This window comes from Excalfactoria chinensis, chromosome 7 (genome assembly GCF_039878825.1).
Source record: "Excalfactoria chinensis isolate bCotChi1 chromosome 7, bCotChi1.hap2, whole genome shotgun sequence".
Classification (NCBI taxonomy): domain Eukaryota; kingdom Metazoa; phylum Chordata; class Aves; order Galliformes; family Phasianidae; genus Excalfactoria; species Excalfactoria chinensis.
Window position 1 is genome coordinate 5926330 of NC_092831.1, and position 15996 is coordinate 5942325.

Sequence of the window (15996 nt, forward strand, 5' to 3'; positions counted from 1 at the left end):
TTAGATTTTAATCCAAGTCACAATGCAGAGAGTTTAAAAGATTGGAAAAGCAAATAGACATGGGTTGAATTATGCACAAAACAAAACATGTTTATTTTCCAGCACAGATGAATCCCATAATTAAACACAACTGGCCCCTTTTCTCATGAAATTCTTACCTCCAAGGTGGGTATTATGTTTTAAAGACTATTTTCTGGTGTGTAAGGTTAAATATGTAAGCTATAAATCTTTAATAAACCTGTGGGTCTGCACTGAATAGGACACAAATGTGTCTTGGCATACAGAACTCTTAAAATTCATGTCTGACATGGTGGGGAAAGGTCTCAGCAGACAGGCATATAGAAAGGAGTGGGCATCAGCTTGGAAATAGGGCAGCAGACCCCAATCTGTATGGAATAAAACGTTTTGTGGTTTCTGTGGTTCACTTCACATGGGGTTTAATCATACAAACTTAATGGAAAATTGTGAAGGATACTGGAGCTAAGCACATATGTTGGAAATGTCTAGTCATTATGAACTATAACGAAGAAATTATGAGTCACTGAATAAGTTTATTAGAAAATTAGAATGATTCTCCTCCCTAGGAATTTCCTAGTTTTCTGTTCTTCTGTTCCTTGATGCACAAATGAAATCTCACCTGCTGATACTCATTCATTAGGCTGTGGTTAGAATCTCGCTGGAAGAAGTGAGATTCTCTCCACATGGCATAAGAAGCTCTAGATTCGTGGGAAGTTTTTACAGAAAAAAAATAATACAACTGAAACTTAGCATCAAGAAAGAAGGAAAACTATCAATTAAAAATCTGGTCGTCTCCTCTTTGTAATTCAGCTTCCTTTCCTTTCCATCCCTCTTGTGGATATTGTCAATGAAATGCTGCTACTGCCAAGTCAGCCAGTTTCACTCCATCCACTGGAAACAAAGTGTCTGCAGCCATGTAACACAGTTGGGAGCAGAGGCACACAAACTTTTGGGACTGAACAACATTTATCTGGGCAAGATGGTAAGATTCGGTTTTGTAGGTAAACCTTTGGTTTCCCATATTTGCATAGAAATCTTAACTCCAATTTAAAACAGCTTTTAAAATGCCTTTAAGATGGAAAATAACCACTGTGAAGAATCTGTTTCAAGAGCTTTAGATTACTGCAAGATAACGTACGTTGCATGGTGTGTTTTCATTCTTCCTTTGTTGCAACAATGGCTTTTGTTAATGCTGGTGGCTCCTGCTAGCTTGGGCATTTTTAGCAAATATGATCCTGCAACATCATATAGAAGAGTAGGTGCTTATGTGAGGTGTCATCAAGTACTTACCAAGGTCACACACGCTGTATTCCCTGGGAATCATATTATAGGCACTCTTTCATAGCCTGAAGGACGTTATCCAATTATCATATTCTTTTCTCAAAACAGCACTCTGATTATATTTGATCCAAGTTAATAACCACTCTAAAACTATGGAGGTACTGCACAAGATGGTGAAGAATCTATAAAAAGATTAAGGGAGATAGAGTGGGCCTGAAGGAAAAATCGCAGATCTGAGAGTGATCTTTCCTTTATTCAGAAGAAAGGAGGTGGTGGGTTAGAAAGGAAGAAAGAATGAACCACCACCACTGCAAACAACCACAGCAAAACCAGACCACAGACAATCCAGATGTAGACAAACAGGAGTTCTCTCCTTTGTTTCTGGTCGCTGCGGTGCAAAAGAGCTCCATTTTGTTTGGGGCCACCTTTTTATGGAAGCCAAAATGCTATGGAAATTGCAGGTGGTTCCAGCAGAGAACAAAATTCTGTGAGTGTGTCTTAATCTTGCAGCAGCTGCAGCATTTGGCATGGTGTCAGTCTACTCAGCCTGAACTGAGTATGGTTTCTTTCCTTTTATTTTGTTCTTGTTGTTGTTCATATCCAACAAGGGGATATTTGAGGGGCCACGAAATAGTATTATATAATTATTATGATCATTTATCTTAATTGACTTTGTGTACACACTTGCTACACAAGAAGTACAACAGGGCTGGAAAACTGGACTCAGGCCTTTAAACCCCCAACCCTACTTCTTTATCCAATGGAATAATACTTTGGGTGAAGGAGCTGACATGAGAAATAGCAGGCAGTGCTGGAAAGGAAAGCAGTTTCCAGCTTTGAAGGTATGGTAGTCTTTCTGATTTTTCATAGTTAGCTTATATAAATAATTGCCCAATCTGAAAGCCTCTCTATTGTGGAGCTGCTTAAAGTAGTGACTCTGTATTTGTTAAAGGCTGAGCACATAATTTCTCACATGTTTCGAAGTACTGAATAGAGTAATTTAAAGGAAACACTAATATTCTTTGCAAGCCTCATATTCTTTGCTATAGCATGAACACTATAGCATTTATCCAGAGACAGCTGCAGGCCCTGCCAGTCAGTAAGAACAGCAGCTGAGAACATCTGAGAAAAGAAAAAGGGATATATTGAAGTGGAAAGTTGTGGTGAGGTCTTCCTGGCGCCTTGCTTTTTCCCCCTCAGATCATTTGGAAACCTACTGCTTTAACTTCCTTGTAAAGAAGCTGAATTAGGAATCTCCAGGCACTTTCCTCTTGGGACCATTTCTGTAAGTTATAAAAATGCTAAAGTAGCTTAGAGAGACTTACGGAAAGGGGGTATTGTTTGATGAGAGTTGCTAGTCTACCTCCCATCTATGCAAGGAATGGACAAGTCTCCCTAGCAGAGAAAGGATCCTGCAATAGTTGCATTAAGGAGCATTAAACCCATTGCAGCAATTTCAAGGCACTGTGTACACTCCTGATGGAAGCATGCCTCCCAGCAGCTCCTGTATCCCTGCCAGATCCTGAAAAGAGATCTGGCCTCAATCCCTCGTCTCTCACCAGGCTACAGAACTGGTTCTGCTCATTTAAGGATCTTCGTTTCTTTACAAACACACTTTATGAGGCAGAGAGAAGTGGCAATTACTTTGAGGAAATAAAAAAAAAGACATTTTCTACTTTTCATTCCTACCTTACATGTACAAACGTACAGATCTTTCCTCATATCTTGGAGGTTCAAATGTCACCAAACCCCTGTGAATAGCCCCGGGATCACAAAGCAGGGTGGGATAGCAAAGGGTGAAGATGAAAGAGGCCTGAAGACTTCAAAAGCATTTCCTAGGTACAGCAAACCATTCACAAAGGAATTATGTAAAGAGCCAACACCAAGCTCTCTTACCATGACAGCCAACCCCATTCTATACAGTCATCTGAATACCAGCCAGTTTCTATATTAACAACTGCTGTCACTTTCCTTAACATTTACTCATATTTCATGTTTCTAATAATTACTATTTAAAAAAAAAATGTATGCAGTTGATTCTGAAGATTGCCACACAGGATCAAGAGGTGTTCAAAGGGAAAATGAAGCCATTAAGCCATCGCGATGTTCCACAAACCATTCCCAAACTGGCATTCCTAAAGCGCTGCAAAAACTAGGTTTTTTTTAAGGCAAGATTATAAAATCATACTCATACATTTGCATAACCACTAGCTCCCTGCTGGCCTTTCCACACTCCTCATATCTGCTGATTTGTCAAGAGAGAAAGACAACCCCATCTTTATTGAACATACTAGAGATCATATACACGTATATCAGTGGAATACTTGGGCTGCAATGCCTAATGGCCTTCTGATATTTTCCAAGATGCAAGTCCAAGCCCAGTGCGGTTCCAAAATGCATCTGCATGCTACCAAGCACGCAATGGGAGCTGTGCTAGCATGGAAATCGCTTCTGTTTATTTGCACCTCTCGATTTAGTCATTAGAAACCAGCAGAGAAGAAGATAACGGCTCTGGCACGGATTTACCAGTAACATTTTCTATTTTTTCCACTTCTATCCTCCCAAGGCTTTTAATTCTTTCCTTCTGTTCTGCAGCCCTGGGAAGGGCAGCCGAGTGAATTGGGAGCACCTCTGGGTGCCAGCAAGTCTCCAGCTCCGATCTCTCCCTTCCACGAGACCGCTGTGCCGTTTAGGGCAGCTTTTAGCCTAACGTTGTTAACAAAGGACGATCGGTACAACAGAATTTCTGCGTCGTGGGGTCTGGAGAAGGGCGCGCGTGCTGAAACGTGGCTCCGGAGGGCCGAGTGGGCACACGGCAGCACTGCCCTCAGCCGGCACCCCGGCTGCGGCGCTCGTCTCCCAACCCGCCGGGAAAAGGCGCCGGGTTGGGACCGTGGAGGAAGGCAGAGCCCTCCACGAGGGGGAAGGCTGGAGGGGCTTCCGCTCTCTCGGCCGACCACCTTCATTACGCCCACGGTGCCGGAGCCACCTGCAGATACTGGAGGGCGTGCAGCCCCCAGCGGCGGCCGCTCCGAGCAGCTGACCGCGGCGGCCGATGCGCACAGAAGCAATTCCCGCCCGCCCCGAGGGCAGCCCCGCCGCGCGAGACGGAACGGGCACGGGACGGAACGGGCACGGGACAGCCCCCCACGGCGGGACAGCCCCCACGCGCCGCTCCCTGAGGCGGGGAGGGGACGGGCGGGGAGGGGAGGCGGCACCGCTTTCCCACCTGCCCCCCCCGGCGGCGGCGGCGAGGTTAGCGATGAGGCGGCCGCGGGGAGCAGCCGGAGGAGTTCGTTCGCTCCCGGTCTCCCTGATGCTCTGAGCCGGAGTCTCCTCCCCGCCTCCCCCCCGGGCTCGCACCCGGGCTGGATGCTCCACTCGCTCCTCGCTCCGCAGCCGCCATCCGATCCCCGCGAGCCATGGAGCCGCCCGCAGCCGCCCTGGACAGCACTCCGGACCCCGCCATCGTGCAGCCCCCCGGGAGCAGCCCGTCCGTGCCCCCCCGGGAGCAGCAGCAGCAGCAGGAGCAGCTGCGGATCGGGGAGAGCGGGCAGTTCGGCGAGGGGCCGGAGGACAGAGGTGAGTCCTTCGCGCGGTTCCCTCGGGGCGTCCCCCGTCACATCCCCGCTCCGTCCCCGGGCGCCGAGCCGCCTCCCCTGCGCACCGGCGTCCGCGTATCGACCCGCCCGCTCCCCAGGCTTTCCCTTTCCGAAATAACGTTATAAACTCCCTTCGTGGTCGTTCCCAGCCTTGACCGAAACTTGCCAGCCTGCCGCCTCCCCTCAGCCGCGGCGCTGGGCGGGAGGAGCCGCTCAGCTGTGTTGGGAGCGGGGCGGGCAGGGCGCTGCGGTCCCGTCACGGCACTCGCGCTACCCCTAACCCTGGAACTGTTGTTATGTGATTATTTACCCGTCTGTCTGAGCAGCGATGGAAAGCTGCCGCCTTGCAAACCGTGACAGTTAGCTTTTAGCCTTAAACGCGCTGATTTTGGACACTGTTCCCTGTGTGTGTGGCGCTTGGCTTTACCTGCTGCCCCCTGGGAGCACCGCCAGCTGCCGTTGTAACCCTCCTCCGTAATGCCTCCATCACGCCTCCAGGCTCCCGTTTCACGCAGTTTGTCTCCATTTTTATTTCACCAACCAGGCTTTGCATCTCCCTTGCATTTTTCCCCCTTTCTCTCTCTCTCTCTTTTTTTCCTTTAAGCATCCCAAAGTCACTTCCATGCTCCTATCATACACATAACCCCGTATCTCCTTTTCCTTCCCCAGCTCCCTAAACTCCTGTAGTGCTTGCTTACATCTAGGCATGAAGTAGGGCAGCAGTGGGGAAGAGCAGTCACCATCTTCCTGGCAGGTTTCAGTCACGCTGGGGCCAGGGCCATCCAGGAGTACCTGACTGTGGCAGCCAATGGTGGAGGACAGACATCTTGACTGGGGGCAGTTGGAAGCTTTGGTTCTGTTTTAGATCACGGGCACCACAGATTTTGGTTGGGGTTCAAATGTGGATGTTTGAGTGCAGAAATTCTTAATTTGTGCCCAGTATGACGGAGCCAAAGATGAAAGCTGGCCATCTTGGTGTGAATTCCTATGAGGGAGAATCTGATATACATAGCCTTATCTCTTCCTTGGAGTGAAAAGAGACTAAAGCTGCTGATTCTATTTCTTTCTCTGTGTTCACACTCCCTCAGTGGCCTTTGCAGTATCTTTTTCTCATCGCTTTTCCTGTAGTCACCAATTCCATCTATGAGCGCAATTCCCAGTCATTACAGAGGAAATCCTGGTATGCTTTTTGCAGGTTGTCCATATTGAAATTGTTACAGTCTGTCCTTTTAGACTGTACTTTTTCTAATGATCCTTTCCTATGAATCATAGCAGATCCAGTTATAGAGATGATACTTCCACGTTTGCTAAAAATAAAAAATAACCTCAAATTTACAGCAAGATATTTGCTCTTTTAAGACCCGGATCCAAAATGAGTGGAGATTTTTCAGATAGGGTCTTTTTAATGTCTTAGATGAACAATTTTCTATTTGCCTTCTCTCTTCCACAAATTCTATCTTGACATTTTAAAATGATCTCTTAGCCAAACAGAAAAGTACTTCTGGTAAGTCAGCATATGGTAAAGAATATCCTAGAATCGCTTCACAAATATGCCAAGCTTGTGTTCTGCCACTGTTAGGCAGGTTTTTCTCCTTCTGATTTTTTTTTTTTTTAAAGAAAATCTGCTAATATAGGAAAGTACTGGAAAAAAATAAAAGAGAAAAATCCAGCGGGTTTAACCAGCTCATCGTCTCTTCTTCACCTCAAGGATGTCTGTGTGTTAAATAAAACATTGGTAGTGAAAATATTCGATATGTTAATTGTAGGGTGGAGGAATCTTAGCAGTAGATATTAGCTTTTCATTGTTGTTGCAATGCAGATGATACTGAAAGAGTCTCTTTCAGCCTCCAACGGTTGCTTAAAATTTGTTTTTTCTTATGGTCAGTGGAAAAAAAAATTTACCTGGTGAATTGTGATGTTGTGTGTAAAGTAACGAGCTGGTGCTGGTTTGTAATATGCGAATCACGCGAAGGGTTTGGCAGTGATGTGAATGAGTTTGTATTATTTCATGCCATCCCCTAGGACACTCCCAAGAATAATACGATCTTTCTAAGGGGTGAAAATGTTAAATATGGAAAACGTATTTGAATTCTTACAGGAAGGAAGGGATCGGCTCTCTGATAGCTGGAATATACCAGCCATTTTGAGGGAAACACACACACAGCAAAAGTGGTTCTGTTCTGTAAGGATCGCAGTCTGTCATACCGGACACGTGCTTGACATATGAATAGCAATCAGGAGTTGTATGCTAGCCATGGGGCTTATTATTCATTTCTCAATTTAATTAGGATGTTATTTGATTTGTAATTATCAACTGTGTATGTTGGTCTTCCCAGGTAATAGTGAGCAGTAGCCATGAGCTGTAGGATGCCTTTAAAGAATGAACCAAGAGAGGATGTCTGCCATTCTCTTCTGTGTTTATTTTGGGTTTGAAGTCTCGATGCTCAGAACTGGCTTAGAGGAACCACCTCGTTTTGCATCCCAACAAGATTTGGGCCTTAATTTAGAATTTTTGAACTGGGGAGAGGGGAAAAAGGGAAAAAAAGACACAAACGTGAGAAGGTGCTTTCAGTATGATTACATTAGTAGAAATTAATCCTTTCTTTCAAAATCTGTTGTTAATGACCTCGTATCAGATAGCAATTAAACCCTGTATTGCTACACGTACTGACAGAATACGGGTGAAACGTTGCAGAAATACAGATACATTCCTTTGCACAAGTGAAGGCAGACAATGCAAGAAATGGCTGTGCAGCACGGTAAAGGACTCGGACCTTTCAGAGCTGTCATCTGGTCGGTTACAGGAATTAGATGAGGATCTTGCATAGTAAGAAGCAAACATTGTTTTGTAATAGGCCTTCATAATTGGTTTTTGTTTGGAAGGAGGGCAGGGTGCAGAACAAGAAGCAGGTCGTATTTTGAGTATTCAGAAAATACAGGAATGGCATTAAATTAAACTCTCCCAGTTTCTTTCTGAACTCTCATTGAGAAACTCTGTCCGCTTTCCTTGCAGGAATAAAAGAGTGTAAAACATTTTTCCAAGATGGAGTGAATGTGTCCAACAGGGCTTGGATTAGAACTGGTCATTCTGACAAGCTTGAAATGGTAGAATAAAATCTGGTGGCTGAAATTGTTCCTACCCTTGGATGCCTGCCCCTCACTGACACACGCTGCCCCTGAGGCAGAGATGGCTGATTCTCTTCTGCATTGATCCCAAAACCAATGCAGCTTACAGCCAGCGTATCACAGTCAGTTGAAATTAATATCTGGTAACATTAATGAACTGAGTTAAGCATGGTGTAGATTCAGGAGCACGCCCATAAGCAGATCGGTCATCCCCACCCTCAAAATGGCAGTAGCTATCAGAGAAAGGCTGGAGATAAAACTGGGGAAGGTGAGGATATTACCAGCTTCAGCTGTTAGATTGTAATCTGCTGCTTTGTCTGCCAGCACGACTATTCTCTCCCCCTTGCCTAAGATGTGACACTAGATGAAAGACTGCATTATTAAGCTGGTGTTGTGTACACTGGGGGCAGGCAAGATAGTCATCTGAGAAGAGCCACCCACAATTTCTGGAGTCATTTATTAACAAAGTTAAAAATCATCACATCTTCTCTTACCAGCTGAGCAGATTGGAGCTGGGACTTGCTGGTGAAAAAGAAGAGTTTGTGTGTTTTGAATGAAATAAGTATCTTAAGCAGGAAAGAATCTGGATGGGATAAACAAAAGACAAATCTGTTTGGTTATGAATGCGTCTCAAAAAGTGGCTTAAAACTCAGGCTGAGAGAACAAAAGCCAATTAAAACAATTTGATTTTATTTTTTAACTTGAATTTTTTTCCACTATTTAAGACAAGTGGGGGGGAAAAATCCACAAACTGAAAATATCCTTAATGAGAGAAAGCAGTCCTGTTTGCTTCTGTTAGCAGACTTTTATCCTGATTGCAGTAAGGCCAGAATTGTTCTTCAATCTGTCCCTAATTCAGCTTCTGGATGCGGGTGTATTCTTGCTACGTGGGAAGGGCACTGTGCTTCAAGGGGTCTTTTCAATTGGGATAGCTTTGATTCTGAAGAGTGCCTGCTTCTCCTTTGATGAGCAATATGCTCATAGTATTTCCGTGCATTGGAAGGTTACTTCTCAGAGACTGTCAGACCTGCATTTTTCTCCTATGTTAACTATGTTCAGAATCCTGAATTCCAGAAATGATTTTGGATTTCAGTGAGTGTAGCCCTTCATTGTGTGGATGTAAAGGTGGAGAACATGGTGATGTGAATTTCTGTTCACTGCTGTGCAGTTGCAGTGCTCTTTTAAGTGACTGAGGTGCGGGCTTTGCCTTCTTTGTGAAATCAGAACAGCTTCTGTGTGCTTTGCTTGCTTACTCATCCATTTTTGATGGCTTCATTCACCTAACCATGATCATTTGAGGAGGGTTTGATTCTCTATTGATTCTAAAAGTAATATAGAACGTGAATGTGAGATTTAGCTCTGAACTAACACAGCTGTGCCTTTAAAAAGAGCAATGTATTGTTCATACCCTCTTTGCTTATTGCTTATCAGGTTTACTAGAAAGCAGTACAAGGCTAAAACCTCATGAAGCTCAAAGCTACAGAAAGAAGGCATTGTGGGTTTCCTGGGTCTCCATTATTGTCACACTGGCTCTTGCAGTGGCTGCTTTCAGTGAGTATTGGGAATGTTTTAAATCTTCACACCTCTTTCTTTTTCTGTTTTCCTTATTATTATTTTTTTAATTTTAAATAAATATTTTAATTTTTTTTTCCTTTTTTCCTGTTGGGTTCTCAGAATTTCTCAGAATCTTTATGGAAGCTTTCTCATGTTTCTTTTCTTTGCGACTGCTGACAAGATTTCTCTCTAGGCTGCCTGTGTCTGCATAGTGCTTATGAATTAGTAAAACTGTTGGTTTTTTTTCTGCAAAGAACAAGGTTGTTGAAGGTCGGAGGCAGAAACAGGAGATGTTGATTCCTGTTAGCATTTATGCATGTGAAATTGTTCCTTTTACGGAGCAGCGTAAGAAAATCATTATGCAGTGAATCGCCTTTAACCAAAGAGGTCAAATAAGCCTTAATCCACCTGGGGTTCGTAGTTGCAACACTGTAAGAAAGATTAATGAATTATAAGGAGGAAATATGTAATTTTTTTGTACACCAGCCGATACTTGAAGACAGCGTTAATCTGGAGGAGCAACGCCAGCCTCTTGTTAAGCTGGTGGTTTTCTATAATTCTCAGGATATTTGTTTATTTTGCCTTCACACAAAGAATTCTGGGGGAAAAAACCCCAACACGTGGAACCAAAACATCTTTACTTTGAGAAGCAAAAGTGTATTTTGAAACAGGAAAAAATACTGCATTGTCTAAATAAAGGTTTATTTTAGTTCAGTGAAAAATGTAGTGCAGAATGCACTACATCACCATAAAACCAAAAAGAATTGTGGAACGTGGATCAAAGTGTTTGCAATGGTACGTTCTCTACTTAAAAGGGGGGAGGAGGAGGGAAAAGAGACACAAAAAACCCCATGATTCTTTAGCTTGATAAAGGCAGACTTGCTTTTTTTTTTTTTTTGTGGTGGTTTTTGTTTGTTTTTGAAGCTGCAGCAGCATGTGTTTTATTATCCCAATCTACAGCGTTCGACCTGCTGCCAGAAGTTGGTGTCAGCTCCCAGGAGACATTATTAGAGTCTGACCACATGGTCTCTGAAAATTCAACATAGATCACTGGGAGCAATTCTTATAGAAATACACATAGAGTGGCTTGATTCAGAAACCAGAGAAAAGAGCAGGAACGCTTAAAAGCGAATTCTGACACTGTAAGAAGAATCTGAATAATAACAAAGCAGGGCAACTGAATGAAAAGACACCGGTCTGTCTTTTGTAGTGAAGCAACTGTTTTAGAACAATACAATCTTAGGGAATATTTATTATTTTCTTCTAAGTTTTTGTCCGCCTTACAAGACAGAAGTACAAAATGGGCAATAAGACACTATTCTATTTCTTTTAGAAAGATCTTTTTAAAACATTAGGTTGTATGAAAGCTTTCTATTTTCTGTTTTGCTTATTTGTAGCACTCACAGGGTTCAGGAACTCTACAAAAAGAAACCCAGAAGGGGTTACCCTAACAGTAAAGAAGGCAGTCTCTGCCTGCATGTACCATCACTGCCTGTTTACTTGGAGTGGATGGTCATTGGACTGCTGAAGTCAGCTGTTAATAGCAGACTCGTTTTGGAATCTTTTCTTGTGATCTGAAGGGGCTCAATTTGTGAAGAGCAAAGGAGGAAGCAGCTGAAGTATTGTTAGGGTCCTGATATTCTTAACATTAAAACTTTTTAATATTTGAAGAAAATACAGTGGTTCTTCTTGAATCCTTTTGCTTCCCCATGTCATTTTTGCAGTTCTACTCAGTTTATTGTTTTACAATGGCGGAGCTCATCCTTTTGACTGTCCTGTTAGCAGGTTCCTCTAGCCAATCCATGGTTTGGGAGGCATGCCAGCTTATGGGAGTTGTGTCCTGTTTGATATAAAGGGCGAGTTGTCACTTTGGAGTGTCTGACACTGCCAGTTCTTTGCAAACACCTGCTATTTAAAGCATCCCATTTCCTTTTTACCTTGTCTGTAATGCTAAGGTGTTAGCAACATATCCCTGACGTTGTGTTTCAGAGAAAAATGGGGCCCTGCTGTGCTAATTGTGTGACTGCACTGACTGTATCCTCACTACTCTGTATGATTTCCATAAGAAGTCTTTATGTAAATAACTGGTTTTTACCTTCATAGACCTTAAAATACTTTCTTCTAGTAAAACTTATGACACTACACTTGCAGCTGCAGTTGAAGTAATAAAGACACTTGGCTAGGGATCTGAATTACTTGATAAATGCAGATGAGGGAATGGAGGACATGGAGAGTGGGAAAGATTTCAAAGGGAACAACGTTTGTTGCATGGTCTGTGTGCAGAATGAGGAGATGGCTCATAAATCGCCTTGTTCAACCAAGTTTTTTTAACTAGACATTGTTCTATATCTGATGGCCTGCTCCTCTGTGTTAGGCTTAGTCTTAAAAAGACCTTCTGACCAAAATTTCTGTGCTGGGTACAGTGCCGTAGGAAAGAGCAGGATGGCTGCTGGACTGCAGGTCTCATTTGGCTGTGTATCTCTTCATGACATCTTTGTGCTACTCTTTAGAACACGGTGGTGCTTGTTATATTCCTGTTGGGACCTGCTGGAGGCAACTTTCTGGTAACTGAGGACGGAAGCGAATTATTGAGTGTGTTTTATTTTGGAAGCTAAATGTGTATAAATTAAAATGAAGATATTCTTACATATGTGTTTTATAATTGCCACAGAACAGGTGTATGGAATTTGTTCTTTCCAATACAGGCTATTTTGCAGGTTTAATTACTGGAGTGGAGGAGGGGAATTGTTTACATATGCATCAAAATTGGGTTTGTTCTCTGTATTTAAAAGGTTGAATAAGGCTAGTTGGGTCTGGAACAAAATGACTGCTTAAGGGGAGATGGATTAGCTATCTTTCGTTCACTAATGTTGAGAAGTAGAACTTGCAAAGACAGTAAAATCAGCATTTTCCTTTAATGGAAAGCAAACATCTCTTGCCATCAGGTGTTTAATATACTTAATTTTACCACAGAAACGCTGTACTTTTAAGAGACCACTTGGAAGCTTCAGTGGTCTCTAAATACTGCTCTCCTAACTCAACACTAAATACTAAATACTGCTTTCCTAAACACAACACCTGCACTGGATGGTAATTGTGATCCCCTTGGCTCTGGGTGCTGCTGAAGGTTTTGCTTGCCAGCATATAGTTGCACGAGGCTTCTGTAGAGTCCTTAAATACTTCAGTTTGTAAAACTTGTTGTCAGCGGAACCTTATGATGTTGTCTGCAGTGGCTGTAAGTTAGGCTTGCTTAGGATCAGTTATGCATATTCTGACATTTGTGGGTTATGTGCAATATGTTTATGTTCAGATACTGAGCAATGCCTGACAGATAAGTTGGTTTCACTTTTCATTTCTATGTTGCCTGAAATACCCATGCTTGTAGAATTATCATAAGGAGTGGATTTAGATCCTTTCAAATATGTAGTCATAAATGGAGCCCAGGCATGATAAAACTTAGGAAGATGAATGTTGGCTTGTTGCTCAGCACCCCAAGTAAGTACTGGAGAAATCATGTTAATATAATTAGGTTTTTCTGATATACAGTAATACAAGAGAAGAAAGTTAGCATAATAAAACATTTTTAATGTGTTTATGTGTACTAGAATGGTGCAATCTAAATCATTTTGTAATAACTAGAACTTCTTCCTGTAGCTGCAGTACTGTAAGTTCATAGTGAGCCCTGTTTCAGTGTTATTATAGAGGATGAGGGATTGCTGCAGGTGGAATGGAATTTCTGTGTTTTGAAACATTATTCTTTGTGTCTTGACATTCCTGTTACTGAAGTCTAGTTCTGAAAAGTATACAAATATGGCTTTTGCTGTTCTAGTTTAGTTCCTAGCGAAGGACCTAATCTCTGATAACGCCACAAAAGCAGAAAACAGGCTTGCATTCTCTTTGGTATTTCTTGCCCGGTTTAGACTTGTGACTCACAGAAAGTATTCTGTGCATTCATCTTTCGATTTGATTAGCTAAAATTGATAAAATTGTTTCCCAATGAATGGAACAGTCATATCAATATATCAAAACAGTGCACTGACAAAGTTCTGCACTAAAAGCCCTCTTTGTAGTCAGAGCTTGATTTAGAATGTGTGCCTGCTTTGTGAAGGGCAGTTGTCGAGAAGGAACTTGCAGACAGCCTGTCCCAGTGTGGCTGCAGCAGGCCTGGATAGGCTCTGCAAGTGAATGTATCACTGGAAAAGTTGACATTGAGCTGTTTGAAAATGCTGAGGTGTCAGAAACCAAAAAGTTACTTTATTAAAGCAAACTTTCATGTCCTGAAAGTTAGAGAAACTTGTTTGAAACGTGGAGAAAACAGAGGTTTAGGTTAGAAATTCTTCACAGGTAAGATGGTGCTAATGGAAAATGTAGGTAGAGGCACTGACTCCAAGGTTCTTTATTTTGTATATCCAATTAAATGTTCTTTAAAGGTCGCTGAATTTTGGAACGATGCTGGGCATTCTGAATTCAGGGCTGTTTAACAGCTGTGTCAGCTGTTCTGTGCAGAATTCTCCATGATCCCCAGTGACATGGAAAGTCTTGGTGTTTTCTAGGAGCTGTATAGAATTGCATTTCTCACTCCTGAAGGTCTGAGGGCACTTTCGGAAAGTTACATTTTAAGACAACGCCATTCAGAAACTTAAACCCAAGGGGCTAAATACGGAGCAGAGCTGTTGTGGGATAGTATGCAAATTCCTCATTTTTTGTTTCTCAGGGCATTTAATTACATAGCTACAAACAGACAGGTGCTTCAGGACTGTAGGCTCCCCAGAGTGTTAATGAAATATACAACTTACATTCCCAGGATAAACTTCTGATAACAGTGACGCTTGTGTAGCCCTGTTGTCCTCATTACAGCTGCATCAGTGCAGGTGAAAACAGAGCTTGGTTTTGTATTACATTGCATGTAAAATCTAAAGGACAAAACATCAATTACCTGTGCTGCACTGGCAAAAGATAGCCTTTTGTACATCAAAACAGCAAAATACAGTTTCCATTCACTGAAAATGAAATGAGACCCAAGTAAAAGGGCCTGTCTTTTTTTAGGCATACAAAACTCTGAGTGACTTTCTTGGTAGGAGAAAATAGCATATGGGTGTCAAGTCCAAGACTGATAACTGTTTAACAGAAGTGTAGGCCTGAAATCTGCAGTGCTTCACGCGTCATGAAATTTTTTACTGAGCTGACAGGCAAATTGTGACAGAAGCCTGTGAAATGTAGGGTAGTATAGATACAGTATGGGATTGTATCTACATATTGAAACATACACAGAATTTAAACGTCGCTGTGGTGGATGTTTATTGAAACAACTGAGTTCATTTTTAAGTGTTAACCTTTAAGATGAAAGAGCCTGTTACTTTTTGTAATTTAATGATTTTTGGTCTGACTGTCAGCTCCTTCCTGCTGAGAGATGATCTCCACAAATTAAACTTCAGCCCTGATATGAAGGGAAAGCTAGAGCTGTAAAATCATTTCATAAACAGTGAACAACACTCGAGTGTGCTAAGCTGTTTAGTATAAAATCATACTCACAGGTCTGTCCCCTGTCCTGTCTGTCTTTGCTTACATTCAGAAGTTGTTTTTGTGCAAAGCTGTGAAAGAAAGCAGGACAATATCTAGTCCTATAATAACTGTAACAGCTATTAATGTCTGCTACGTTATATGAATCCTACATCATATTAAAATATACACATTTTTATATTTTCTGTTTTGTTTTCTTCTTCTAGAAATTTTGAAATATTATTGTATTTTAACTTAGTAGGCATCAAAATGTAAACTTGTGCCTGATTTCAATTTTTAAACAACCTAACTGGTTTGCTTTACTGGGGACATCGGTATTTGCTTGGTGCTTACCTCTTGGCTCCTACTCCTTGTGATTTATCTCTAACAGTGTTCGGTTGCTAAAGGTTTGAAGCCTGTTACGTTTTAGTACTTTTATAGATATTTATTTCCAACTTGCTGGAGGTGACTCAACTTGTTTTGGTATGTCTGCACTGTAGGAAGAAATTAGTGACAATGAAATAATCACAAGAGCAGTACCTGCTTCCTTACAATGCAGCTATCAAGTATAGCTCCCAGCAGATCTTTACCATGTTCCAGTAGAAATAGTGTTGGCTGGCTGACAAGTATGCTTCTAGTTACCATCACTAGTGATGCAATGGGTAGTGATGGATGGGAAATGAGTACATCTGGGAGGCTGAGGGTGTGTATAGAGTGGTAGTGGAGAAAACTGGGATAAGAAAGGGTGGTGTTTCAATAGGTGGCACTGCCCCTTTTATGGTTGCTCATCCAGTGTTAATGAAAGGATGCCATACTTCTGAAACTGCCACCAGCAAGATCACAAAACTAATTGTCTTGTAACTCTTGTGCATTACGTGCTCTGACAGTTTTCAAGAAGAGGCAAGTTAATACTAAT

General features: G+C 42.2%; 1 protein-coding gene across 2 annotated transcripts in view; it reads left to right on the forward strand.

Annotated features, from left to right (window-relative positions):
• The first annotated feature begins 4557 nt into the window (after positions 1–4557).
• The window catches only part of TMEM163 (transmembrane protein 163), a 76963-nt gene continuing 65524 nt past the window's right edge, over positions 4558–15996 (forward strand). Inside the window, exons 1-2 of one of the 2 annotated variants that reach the window (XM_072342421.1) lie at positions 4558–4881; positions 9459–9578. In XM_072342421.1, the coding sequence (XP_072198522.1) occupies positions 4722–4881; positions 9459–9578 (280 nt within the window). In that variant the 5' untranslated portion in view covers positions 4558–4721. The remainder of the gene's footprint in view (positions 4882–9458; positions 9579–15996) is intronic. The other variant, XM_072342422.1, reaches the window with a different exon arrangement.